The sequence below is a fragment of the Hyla sarda genome, unplaced genomic scaffold (genome assembly GCF_029499605.1).
Source record: "Hyla sarda isolate aHylSar1 unplaced genomic scaffold, aHylSar1.hap1 scaffold_2704, whole genome shotgun sequence".
Taxonomy (NCBI): domain Eukaryota; kingdom Metazoa; phylum Chordata; class Amphibia; order Anura; family Hylidae; genus Hyla; species Hyla sarda.
This window is the reverse complement of record NW_026609401.1, coordinates 539-14,441: the sequence shown is the minus strand read 5'-3', so window position 1 is coordinate 14,441 and position 13,903 is coordinate 539. Positions and strand designations below refer to the sequence as shown.

General features: G+C 36.3%; 1 protein-coding gene across 4 annotated transcripts; it reads right to left on the bottom strand.

Annotated features, from left to right (window-relative positions):
• Nucleotides 1-262: 262 nt before the first annotated feature.
• On the bottom strand, nt 263-12,492 carry LOC130325195 (homeobox protein otx5). 4 transcript variants are annotated; one of them, XM_056553295.1, is made up of 6 exons: nt 12,266-12,492; nt 9,454-9,535; nt 8,138-8,186; nt 2,155-2,378; nt 1,348-1,499; nt 263-959 (listed from the first exon to the last, which is right to left on the bottom strand). In XM_056553295.1, exons 4-6 carry the CDS (start codon nt 2,249-2,251, stop codon nt 336-338), a joined length of 873 nt encoding a protein of 290 aa, XP_056409270.1. In that variant the 5' UTR covers nt 2,252-2,378; nt 8,138-8,186; nt 9,454-9,535; nt 12,266-12,492; the 3' UTR covers nt 263-335. The 4 variants fall into 4 exon arrangements, with proteins under 4 accessions (XP_056409270.1, XP_056409272.1, XP_056409271.1 ...); XM_056553297.1 differs by lacking the exon at nt 9,454-9,535; XM_056553296.1 differs by lacking the exons at nt 9,454-9,535; nt 12,266-12,492 and adding an exon at nt 11,028-11,127.
• Between the last annotated feature and the right edge of the window lie 1,411 nt (nt 12,493-13,903).

Sequence of the window (13,903 nt, the reverse complement as noted above, 5' to 3'; positions counted from 1 at the left end):
AAAGCCTGTGCTGTTCTTTTATATGACGTTGATCAGTAGTCAAAAGCAATGCAAAAAAGCTAGGAGACAATAACCAAAAGCTATGATTACTCTAATTCAAAGTGCTTTTATATCCCAGGCTGAACATTGTCTATTACAGAACATGATCTGCAACCAGAGAGGAGAATGTTAAAAGTCCATATCTAGGTGCAAACGCTTAGTCAGCAGGTTCTTTTTAGCCAACAAGGAGACTTTGACTTTGCAAATTTTGTGCATTCTTCCTTCTTCCCACTATTGTACCTTCGCCTGATTATTGACTCTCGATTGATTCGGCCTGGCAAAGTCTTTAACCGGCTTTACAAGACCTGGAATTTCCATGAACTTTGGTCCTTATAGTCAAGGCAGTCAGTGGCATTGAAATTAAGCTTCCAAGAAGCAGTTTGGTCCTTGTAGTCTAAGCAATCCACTGAGGTGAATCCAAGGCTGGAAGCTCCATATCCCTGGGCTGAGAGAGATGCAGGTGACTGGCTGAGGTGACTACCCATTGTTGAAGTGGCAATGGGGCTCAGTGTTGCTCCTGGAGCAGATAGTTGTGGGTGCATGGGAGACAGGTAGGAGCTACAGTCCAGGCCAGTGAAGTAAGAAGAGGATCCTCCATAGCTCTGGGTGTAGGCTGGAGCTTGACTGTAGGTCATAGGGTAGCCAGCTGATCTTTGCATACAAGGAGTGGTGACGGCAGACAGGGGATCTGGAATGGGAGATATAGAAGCTGGACTCCATATGGAGACTGTGGCACTAGCTGAAGAGCTGGGGGTCACTGCTGTGCCAGGAGGTGGAGGACTATACTGCCCATTGGTGCTGGCTTCTGAGTTAGTCTCTCTTGCAGGAGAAGACTTTTTCTTGGTAGGACGTGGTTTGGCCTGTCCACTGCTCTGCTGCTGTTGCTGGCGACATTTGGCCCTTCTGTTCTTAAACCACACCTTTAGAGAAAAAAACACAAATGAGTATAGATTATATCATGTATATCTAGTCAAGCTTCATCTACAGACTTGGTTTCCTTTGGGCAAGGATTATCTAGTGCCAATCTTGGGGCCCACATGTATGAAGCCTCATCTTTAGGCTTGGGTTACTTGAGACAAGAACTAACAAGTTTTAGATTGAAGGTTCTAAAACATGTGATTATATAATAAGATAATCCGACTATGTAAAATCAAAGGGGGTAAGAAGATATAAGGGCAAAATGCTACTTGCAACATAGTTGACAATGGGACCTACATACCCTCTTCTATTACCTTAGTTCTAGATTAATTAATATTAATTCATTAAAACTAGTTAGTAAAAAACAGGCTACTACTATAAGGTATTTACCTGCACCCGTGATTCTGGAAGATTTATCTTTAAGGCCACTTCTTCCCTCATAAAGATATCAGGATAACGTGTTTTTGCAAATAGAGCTTCCAAAATATCCAGCTGTGCCCTTGTAAAGGTTGTCCTCTCCCTTCTCTGCTTCCGTGGAGTGGCTAGTGATGGGAAAAAAACAGAGGTAGGATTTAGGAACAGTCGTAAATGTGATCTAATGAGCTTATGTCATTACATATATATAAAAAAATAAATAAGAAATTCCCAAAAAGAACAGCCTATAGGAACATCTGTATTATACATTGTGCGCAAACCACAAAAAATAAACATTTGCAAGCTATCTCCCTTAAGGTATTTGCCACTAGAGATAAGACATTTCCATAGGTATACAGAATATAGCTACACTTATCTAGTAGTGAAGGAATCAGGATTTCTCTAATTGCTGGTAAAGGCCAAACATATTTTGTAAGGGTATTGCTAAGCCTTTTTCTGGATCAACAAGGTTTGTAAATAAAATAAATTACAGTTAATGGACATATTCAACCCAACTCACACTCAGCTTCATAAAAATAGGATTTATTTAATCATTAATAGAGTCAAATATCTAAAATATAAATTATAGCATGTATGTGTAAGCATTGATCAGCTTATCATTTATACTCTATCGACATTTTTAATGCAGATATATTTGCAAATTAACTAACATAATAAAATAATATATACAAATATAATTTCAATCCATCCTATGCACATTAACAATTTTAAAAACTATGAAACAATACAAACTAGGTATTAAAGCATAAAAAAAAAACTTACACGGATATCCAACAGCAGAATGCAATAAATCCATTCCTGTTCCAGTTAACGTCAGCCCATTGACTGCGTAGTGTGGCTGTTTAATGTAGGACATCATTTCAATACTTGAGGTTCCGGAGGCCGGAACTACGTTGATTGAAAGTTGATCTTGATGATAAGATCCTTTATAGATCCTTTGGAAATATCTTGCTTGAACAAACCTTGGAAGCTTCTTTTAGATGATCCTGAAAATTATAAGTATGAGAGCTGAAGCTGTGTCCTTATGAAGTCCACAAAGCAGACGCTGGTATCAAGTCTATCTTCTACATCCAAGACCAAGCCTACTGAGCTCAGGTGAGGCCAATGTTTGCTTTAAACGCTCCCCCTCCAGACCACTAACTAATTAAATCAAAGATTGTCAGGGACTCTCCTCCCACTGCCCACCTTCCCCATTACTCTCTAAGACACTTCCCCCTTAGATTTTGGGAGGAGACTTGACAAGAACTTGGAAAACCCAGAATTTAAAAATGGTCTATTAAAATTCATTCATGTTTAAAACTGAAACAGCATTTGGTCCATGAGGCTGTCAAAAGTCTAAAGAACCATATCCCTAAAGTAGGACTACTTTGGAAAACTATACCTAGAGTCCAACCATGTAGGCCAATTGCCCAATGTGTTCCTTTAAGTACATATTAAAGCTTTAATATAGATTTTCTTGATAAATTATGTGAATATATAAGCATTGCTGTCCCCGTGACCATACCAAGACTTTTTACAGAAGAATCCCCATTGTCCTTAATGCAAGTATAGAGTTAAATGCACAAATACCAAGGACCCAATGAGGCTATAGCCATTGATAGTCAAATGCCCCTCCTTACAGAGTGTTCCCCAGGGGGGTAATGACATAGGACAATGGTTCCACATTGAGATCTCGGTGATACAAAAGGATTTATTTAACATGGGGAAAATAGGTAAGGTGTCCCCAGCTAATATCCTATTACACCTTTTTGTTTGGGCGTCAATGACAATCACGGAGGGTGTGTTAATACTGTGCTAATTGGGTAAACACAGATAGGCAGATCTGTTGGCCTACTCCATCAGAATCACATCTGGTAGAGAATATTCCCTTGACCACCTCCAGGCGTATCCCCCCGGGGAGTCTGTAGCTCTTTCAGCCAGATAGGAATAATAGCTGGAGATCTGTGTATATCCACTAGTTAATAGGACTGCAATAAACTACTCAATGGGCCAATGATACCTATTAACTGGCTCAAGATCTCCACAATGAGATCGCTAAACTATAGGACCTATAACAATGTTTTATCGGTCTACAGAATATAGTACATAGGCTACATGAGCAAATTCTGGGAAATTACTAGGAATTCTTCATCATTTAGGCTAAGTTCACACATTGTAAAATGAAAACTAAAAACTGCAGTAAAATGAATATAAAAAGCAGCAGTATTTTTGTCTAATAATGTTTTTCATTAAAGTCTATGGAAAAATGTCAGTCAGTGCACATATTGTTTAAAAAAAACTACAGATGCTTTTCCTTAGAATTTAAAAAACACATTATTATATTCATTTTACCGTAGTTTTTTTTTATTACTATTTGACATTGTGTTAACATAGCCTTAAGGTAATTTGTTTAACTATTTTCTTTTCTTTTTGTAATAGCTTTTCTTATACTAGTAGGATAAAAGAACAACAGCTCAACAAAAATATATAAAAATATAAATAAAAATTTGGTAGAAAATGTACAAGTGAAGACTAGATACGGTTCTGTGAATTATGGGATTATTTCAATAAAGCAGGTTTAAGATAAGTAGAATAGAGAGGTATAGAAATATTAAAGATAGATATATAGTTACATATGAGATAGATAGATACATAGATAGATAATATATAGATTAATAGATAGACAAATAGATAGATAGATAGATAGGAGATAAATAGATAGATAGATAGATATGAAATGATATGATAGTTATAAAATGGCAGAAAAGATAGATATTAAATTAAATGAATTATAGGATAGATATTAAATGATAAAATAGATTTATATAAATGAAAAAATAGATAGATATTAAACAATAGAAATAATAGAATAGATAGATATTATATAAGAGAAATGATAGAATAGATAGATATTAAATAATAGAAATGATAGAATAGATAGATATTAAATAATAGAAATGATAGAATAGATAGATTAGATATAAAATTAAAGAATAGATACATAGATAATAAAAATAAATTAAAGGATAAAAATAGACATAGATATGTAATAATAGACTAGAAAGAAAGATAATTATGATAGATATATAGATATGAGCTAGATAGATAGATAGTAGATAGATATGAGATAGATAGATAGATAGATAGTAGATAGATATAAGATAGATAGATAGATAGATAGATAGTAGATGTAAATGTTATGTGAGTTCCAGACCTCCTTTTTTGTTTTGTGACCCTTTCTGTGAAAATTATTTTGTGCTAACAAATGGCCAAACAATCCAAATGATTGAATTAACACTCAGTCCACTTTCCATCCATTTCTAACCCCCCTTCTCTCTGTTTGGCAAGTTTTATCATAGCCCTAATAAGAAGCTAGTGATGTGTATTGGGTTGATATGCTGACAGACGTCTATACTGTAGTATTTGTGTTTTGGGCAGCATATTGCAGTGGAATAAAGATTTGTTCCCCAAAGTTGTCCGCTTTAGAGTTTAACAACCTAAAATGATTTGAAAAGTGTATTGGACCCCCCCAAGTTCCTAAAAGGAACTGATCGGCACAGAAGCTTAATCTTAAAAAATGAGATGCTTGTCATATTTCCATATACTCTATGACCATGCAAACTTTCAGGGCTGTTGGAAAGCTAAGTGGTAAACCCAGACAGTAGAGAAATACTGTAATTATTTCTTTATCATTTTTATTTTTTTAGTTTAGAACTTCAGGTCCCATCTCCATCATTGCTGCCTAGGAATCCTACTCCCTACTGTCCTGCATACTGCAGACTATCCATATGAAAGGCTGTGACAATGCAGGGATCGCCACCCATTCCACATATCTCTTTGATCAGCGTGGACCCAGCCGACCTGTCAGATTGACGTACAAAGTCATTATCACCTCCACTTAGGTAATTACTTCCGGGGAATCATTGTTTTCAGCAATCTCATTGGGATATTAAGGGAGACAGACACTTATTATGTATCTTTTGTTAAGACCTTGGATGATCATTGGTATGATGGGACCAGTAATAAGATAATCAGTCTCCTAACGAGTCCTAACTCCTAACCACTGCTGTATACTGTTATTACTGTAGTATACTATTATAGCTGACCAACACCAATGCTATAATAAATCACTAGTTTCATGTATGTTTTCTGTCATGTAGGCTGTTTTTAGCTTTATCGTGGTCATTTATACTAAACTATATGTGGATTTACATTTTAGAAAGTTTGCATTAATGTAGAATACATCTCACTCCTGATGTGACAGGTGTAAAAAGACTTCTATATCGTCTGCATAGAAAATCCTCTATAGTCAATCTATTGGCTACTTTATAAGTCATATAACACTTCAAACAAACTTCAGAAAACTTAAAAATTTATGTAAAAAAAAAATATTATTCAATGTTATTTTTATATGAACTGTGTATTATTGGAATACTTTGTGACCTATTTACATTTTGTGTATATGAGGATATAAATATTTCATTTTCATTATTTAAAGTTTGTGTATATATATATATATATATATATATAATTATTATTATTATTATTATTCGATTTGAAGCTTTTTACCTTTTATTTTCAGATTCACTTTTTTTTCCCCAAAAGAAATGTCTTTCTTTTCATTTGATAAGTTTGTAATATAAAGTGAAGCTTTTTTAGAAGACCACCTCTTTGAGAAGACCACCCTTTATCCAGATCAGATGTCACGTGACAGATCTATTTGTCTATTTCCTATCTATCTTTTTATTTTTTCTGATGTTATTATGTTATGTTATTTGTCAATTGATCATAATATTTACTTATACATATAAATAATCTCTCTATTTTACTTATTCATGTAATTTAACCCTCTTTTCTCTCCGGGCCCGGTCTCCCACATGTATAGTGTCAGGTAGGCTTGTGTTGTCCCCTCTATTTGCTTTAATTCTACCAAGACAATGTTTACGGATGCGGTAAATCCTCACTTAGCAGGAGAACACATTCCACAAGTCGCCATCAACACAACATTTTTATAGCAGATTAACTGTGTGTCTCTGGGAGGGGTTGGGTATAATGACAGACAAAAGACCATCCCAAATTATAAGAGCCCAGCAGTGTGTCCCTGACAATTAGAGAGGGGAGAGAATTACCCAACCCCCGCTGCTACAGCAACAACAGCGCCATGTGCGTGTGTCCGGCGTCATGCGTCTGTTTATGGCCTGACAGCTTATAGCGCAAATAGACGGATGTAAGAGATGGATATATGAAGGACAGATGGGTAAAAAGCTATGAGATAGATATAAATTAGAAAGATAGATATAGATAGATAAAAGCTAGATAATTAGATTTAAGATAGATAAATAAAAAAAAAGATATAGATGCATGCAACTCAGGGCCTTGATCTTAGTTTACAACTTCAATATTAATCAAGAAAGCTGCATCACTTGGATAGATAGATAAATATTAGGTGCATATAAGGTGCCTTGGATGTTTCGGACCTTGCAATGCCTGTTGAACTGTTCACACAGAAGCATATTCACAGTGTAGGGTCCGTCCCAGAATGAGGTCTCCTTACCGTGGTGGGACGGTCCACGCTATTTGGCGCCAAATTTGCAAACTAAGTACCTCATAATTTTATAGTTTCATATCTTCATTTATTGCACTACAGCTGTATAGCTTTTCATGTTCTATCTATATACTCATGTTTTATCTATATCTTTGTGCTGGCAGTGTGCTGCTGTATTCTTCTGTTGCTAGATAGATAAATAGATAGATATGAGATAGATTGATATGAGATAGATATGAGATAGATAGATGAGATAGATAAATATGAGAGATAGATAGATAGATATGAGAGATAGATAGATATGAGATAGATATGAGATAGATAGATATGAGAGATAGATAGATATGAGATAGATAGATATGAGATAGATAGATGATATATAGATATGAGATAGATAGATAGATAGATAGATATAAGAATGATAGATATGAGATAGATAGATAGATATGAGATAGATAGATAGATAGATATGAGATAGATAGATGATATATAGATATGAGATAGATAGATAGATAGATATGAGAATGATAGATAAGAGATAGATAGATAGATATGAGATAGATAGATATGAAATAGATAGATAGATATGAGATAGACAGATAGATAGATGTGAGAAAGATAGATAGATAGATGAAGAATATGATATAGATAGAAGTATATAATATAGATAGATAGATCAATATAGTTAGATAGAAGTATATGATATAGATAGATAGATATGAGATAGACAGATAGATAGATGTGAGAAAGATAGATAGATAAGAAGAAGAATATGATATAGATAGAAGTATATAATATAGATAGATAGATAGATCAATATAGTTAGATAGAAGTATATGATATAGATAGATAGATAGATAGATAGATAGATAGATAGATATGAGATAGATAGATACAAAAGAAAAATATTTGCAGCACTCAAACAATGATTAAAGTGAAAAAAAGTGGAGCTTTATTCCATCCAAAAAGCGACGTTTCGGCTGGTTCACCCATCCACTATAAAGCATGCTTGGATAATGGCCGGGTAAGACAGCCGAAACATCGCTTTTTGGATGGAATAAAGCTCCACTTTTTTTGTATCTGAAGAGTCCTGGACCAAGACTGTTTGTTTCCGGGCACCTACATCTATGCACCCTGGTTGTGCTGCTTCTGTGAATTGTTGGTAGATAGATAGATAGATAGATATGAGATAGATAGATAGATGGAAAATGTTTTACTCACCTCTTTCTAATTCTTCAGCAGTGGATATAATACAGAGACTTGTTGCTTCCTGAAAAACATAAACCAGAGATAGAACTATGAGTTTCCTCTGTTTTCTGTACTGTGTTAATATTCTCATTGCTGGATGTGGGGGTAGGAGGTGACTGTCACCTGCTCTCTGTGGACCTTTCAGGGTTAATGGCCCGAATAACACAGATCACATTGGGATTAATATGCTGCCATAAAGGCGCCTTGTCCTGTGAGCTAGGGCAAATTAACCCTTTGACTCTACATCATTAACACTACAGTGCGGTATCTGTGGTTTTCCACAGCCCAGCAGGTAAACATTCTAGTAAACATTCTGCAGTATTTTGCGAGCTGTCAGTCACATACTCTGCTAGATCGACATTTATTTCTATTTAATTCCATTCCGTTTTTTTTATTTATTTTTTCTTCTACCATACACCACATATTTTACTGCTAAACTGCAAAGACATAGATAAATGACACCATCTATATACATGGCATGCAGCTTTAAGACTAGCGGGACTGTTGGTGGAAGTTTACCTGCAGTCCTATGTAATGTGATTTGTTCCAAATTACAAAATTAGCCTTACCATATTTGCAAATATATGCAAGACAGAATTCACATATATATATATATATATATATATATATATATATATATATATATATATATATATATATATATATATATATATATAATTACACTCATGTTCATTATAATTTGCTTTTCTTTTCAGCATATATATGTTAACATATTAGAATGTCAGCTTGTTGGGCAAGCCACATTATCCTTACATAACATACACTTATTTCTCTATCTAGTCAAGCAGATATTGCCGCATTCTGCTTAAGTTAAAAATAGGACCAAAGTCTGGTATGTGCCTCCACCCGCCATGTTTAACCTATGAAATGTTGCATCCTTGCTTTACTATTTATGTTTCTATCTCTCTATCTATCTATCTATCTATCTATCCTTCTCTCCGTCTATAAATCCATCTATATATTTCATAACTAGCTGCGTTAATAATAATAATAATAATAATATATTCATGTATCAATTATTCATTATTAAGTACCAGTAACTCGAAGTATAAAATATACTACTAATAAAATATAGGCATGTACAAATGTAATCAAACTCATTATTTGGGACTGCATTGCTAATGCGTGGTGGGATCTCCCTCGGTAAAGGTAGCACAGCCCTATATAAAACACATGAAGATCCTATATGACTTCGCTCTGTGCGACATGACAAACACAACCCTGCTATATCTGTACGTAATTTAGTTTCAAATAAAATGGTCACTTACATACATCAAAGGTTACTGATCCCCAACATGTACAAGGAAGTAATAGGCGCCTGGGAGGTGACTGTAGATAAAGTGCCGGCTCCTAGGAGAGCACATGGTAGAACTCAGTAACATTCCCTTAGTGGGAGGGTGTCTCAATGAAAGATTTGGTACCACAGGCAATTGCTTTTTTAGAAAACACACCAGATCCTTTGTTAAAAAACATGTTAGGGCCTCGGCGAGTATGAGTTGAAAATACAAAAATTCCAATAAAACTCTTGACGATAGGACGGGGCAAGTTGGAGCGATGAAAGTAATTATTAGGTGTGCAATTTACTGTTAATACGTGAGGAAATGTGTGTATCTGATGTATAGATGTACAGTATATGCATATATTATACACATATCTATGTAACCCTAACCTGATTAGAGAAAGGTGTGTAGATTCTATCTGTCTCATCTATCTATAGTCCCTATCTACTGATTTATTTTTCGGTATTCTGTCTGTCTATCTTTTTGTATTCTACACATATTTCTTTGTGTATTCTTTCTATCCATGTCTTTCTGTCTCTTTCTATCTATCTGTCTGTCTATCTATCTAACTATGGCACCTATCTACTAATCTATCTTTCTGTATTCTATCTCTCTATTAATTATATTCTATCTATCTATCCATCTTTCTTTTAGTCTTTGTGCATTCTGCCTGTCCATGTATCTTTCTGTCGTTGTCTATCTATCTATCTATCTCCTATCTATCTATCTATCTATCTATCTATCTATCTATCTATCTATCTCATATCTATCTATCTATCTATCTCATATCTATCTATCCATCTGTCTATCTCATATCTATCTATCCATCTATCTATCTCATATCTATCTATCTCATATCTATCTATCTATCTCATATCTATCTATCTATCTCATATCTATCTATCCATCTATCTATCTCATATCTATCTATCTATCTATCTATCTATCTCATATCTATTTATCTATCTATCTATCTATCTATCTATCTCATATCTATCTATCTATCTCATATCTATCTATCTCATATCTATCTATCTATCTATCTATCTCATATCTATTTATCTATCTATCTATCTATCTCATATCTATCTATCAATATCATATCTATCTATCTCATATCTATCTATCTATCTATCTCATATCTATCTATCTATCTATCTATCTATCTATCTATCTATTTATCTATCTATGAATCTTTCTGTCTTTTTGTATGTTATCAATCTATTTATTGTATCCATCGGTCTAGTTCTATTTGAGTTCATGTAGTCTAAGTCCATGTCTTCCGACTTTCTTCTTGCAGGGCACCGAGGAATAAGTGAATGTTCTCCTGAAAAGAGATGTGTCTGGATAAAGAGACCCTTGTGCTGTGTTTATTTCCCGTGCTGTTGACCCCAACATAAAGAAGTTAATCTAGATCAGAGGAGCCGAGCTGTATTATCGGGGTAAGAACTTTAAATCATTAGTCATAATTTTATCAGGATGGCTAAACCTCTCTATTTTAAATCTGGATCAGATATCCTGCGGATAGAAAACTGGAAGAGGAATGAGATTCAGAGCCTTACCTCGGAGCAGTGCGGACAGGGAACCAGGAGCTCAGGTAGAGATGGGCACTTGGCTCTGGAGATGGCACCGAAGGAAGTTGCAAGATGAGGGCATCAGTAGAAAATAAGGATCTCAAAAGATAGTTGGGTGACCATCTTTAAGCCGGAGGGGTGATGATGTCATTGAGCATTGTGTGAATTTCACTGGTTAATATGAGGAGTGTGGCAGTGGGTTGGGGGGTGAGAAGGAGGTGGACTGGTAAGGGGGAGGGCGAGAGGTCTGGTATGGAGGTGACATTGCTTCAATGCCCACCCTAGCTCGTGTGCTCTGTGTGTTGACTTAATCCCAAGATGACATGCCGGGACCAATTAGTGTTTATCTCCCTAGACGGGATGCTGACATGTAGACTCCCTTGTGGGGCCTTGGGCAGATGTCCCTGTGGACAGATCTGGTCCCCTTTCTGGTAGGACGTTTGGGGGCAGGTGGTGGCTACTTGGAACGGGTGGGTGCCCATATGGCCCAGATCGTTGTTACTGTACCATGCTTTTTTTTCCTTTTTGTGTTGTCCGCAATGTATTGACCTCCTTTATGTCAACTTACTGCACAATGTGTTCTCTATGTATTTATTATATACTCAAATGCAACAGAGCAAATGTAGTTATATACAGTAGATTTATATCCTGTGGATAACCTGATGGATGAACTTAACTGAATGACAAACTCTTCCATGTTGAATGTATGTTGACATTACGTATATATATATATACCTATAGTTGTATAGTTATATGTAACTTGTTTTATTATACAACAATGTATTCAAAGAAGATTACCCAAACCAGTAGTCCTCGACCTTGGGCCCTCCAGCTATTGTAAAACTACACATCCCAGCATGCCCTGATACCCTGAATTTGTAGTTTTGTAATAGCTTGAGAGATATATACGGTGGAGACCACTAAGTTACACAATGAACACAGCAACATCTTTTATATCTATAGGGATCAGCAACAAGTGTGAGCAAGATGTATATGAAATATACTTCTATAGAGGGACAGTGGCAGACCGCTATGTGTTAGTCAGTACTATAAGGCTCCGCCACGGCCTATCTGGGCTGGAGGTTCATCTCACCGAGATACAACAACATGGCAAATGTAATGTGAACTTTTCACAATTCTCCTTCTTTTCTATGTCTTGGCTCATAAACTGCTAACAGACGTACGGATAATTCAGGAAAGAGGACTGATAGAATTATAGCACTCACCTTTATGTGTTGTGGTAATGGAGCGTGATAGTCTATGGCTGGAAATGACACAATATAACCAGACCTGGTGCGTATCCCTTGTGAGGATGTACTGTGGGGATACTGTCTGCAGATTACAGTCACATATGTTCAGTATGTTCTTTGTTGTGAGTTTTATTATGAAAAGGGAGAAGCTGCCTTTATCTTCATTGTTTTAATGTCTAATTCTGTAGGGAATCTAATCTCTATGCATATGAGGATGCTGACAGGTGTAGAAGGAACAAGGTAGTAGGCCGCAGAGTACAAACATGTAAGGAGGGTTCTAGTTGTGACCTGTAAACTACTGGTTGTTAAACTGTATTTCCCAGCATTCCCTGACATCCATGGACCAAGTGGATAAAATAAAAAAATAGAAGAAATAAGATAGAAGGAAAGGGATATGAATGGATTAGAAAGACAGACAGATAGATATATAGAATAGATAATTAAAGGGGTTATCCAGCGAAAAAACTTTTATATATATATATCAACTGGCTCCAGAAAGTTAAACAGATTTGTAAATGACTTCTATAAAAAAAATCTTAATCCTTTCAGTACTTATGAGCTGCTGAAGTTGAGTTGTTCTTTTCTGTCTAAGTGCTCTCTGATGACACCTGTCTCGGGAACCGCCCAGTTTAGAAGCAAATCCCCATAGCAAACCTCTTCTACTCTGTGCAGTTCCCGAGACAAGCAGAGACGTCAGCAGAGAGCACTGTTGCCAGACAGAAAAGGACAACTCAACTTCAGCAGCTGATAATTATTGGAAGATAATAGTAGTAATTTACAAATCTGTTTAACTTTTTGGATGGACCTTGATCAAGTCCTTTGCGACGCCGGCACCAACTTTCTTATTGGACTGGATAAGTAGTGCTGCTTTATTTTGGGACTATATATATATAAATATATATATATATATATATATATATATATATATATATATGTATATGTTATCCAATGCAATGTACATAATTGTTCTATGCCTTTTAGTACTGTTGTCATGTGATTGTAACCAACGAAGGTACCAGTGACCATGTGACTACAGGGTGACCTATGGGACCCCTCCAGAGTCTCCCCCATATAAGCCCTGGGTGGAGCTTCCTCTGTCTCTTTTTTCCTGCTTAGCTGAGTTGCAGTGAGGTCAAGTCCTGAGAGAGTGTCTGGTGTCCTAAAGAGGCCTAACGTCTACCACGCAGCCACGGATCCACAAGTCCAGCTGTTGTTCCGTAACTTGGCTTCAGAGTCATTATTTGCCCCTGTACCTAGCCCAGGATCCAGCGGTATACCTTCGGGTGGAGTAGAGGATCACAAGGGGTTAATGCCATCGGCCCCTAGGGTAATAACATCTGCCCTCATCACACCCTTACCACAGATAGATAGATATAATATAGATAGATAATATAAATCAGTGTCTCTCAACCTGGGTGCCTCCAGATGTTGCAAAACTACAACTCCCAGCATGCCTGGACAGCCTTAGGCTGTTTTGCCATTGCTAGAGGCACCCTGGTTGGGAATCACTGAGATAGATAGATACATCCAACTGTAGGAAGGAGCAGCACACCATGCAAAGTAGGGATGCAGCGGGTGCAAGCGGGCCCAATCGCAGCCCGGGTCACTGGCAGC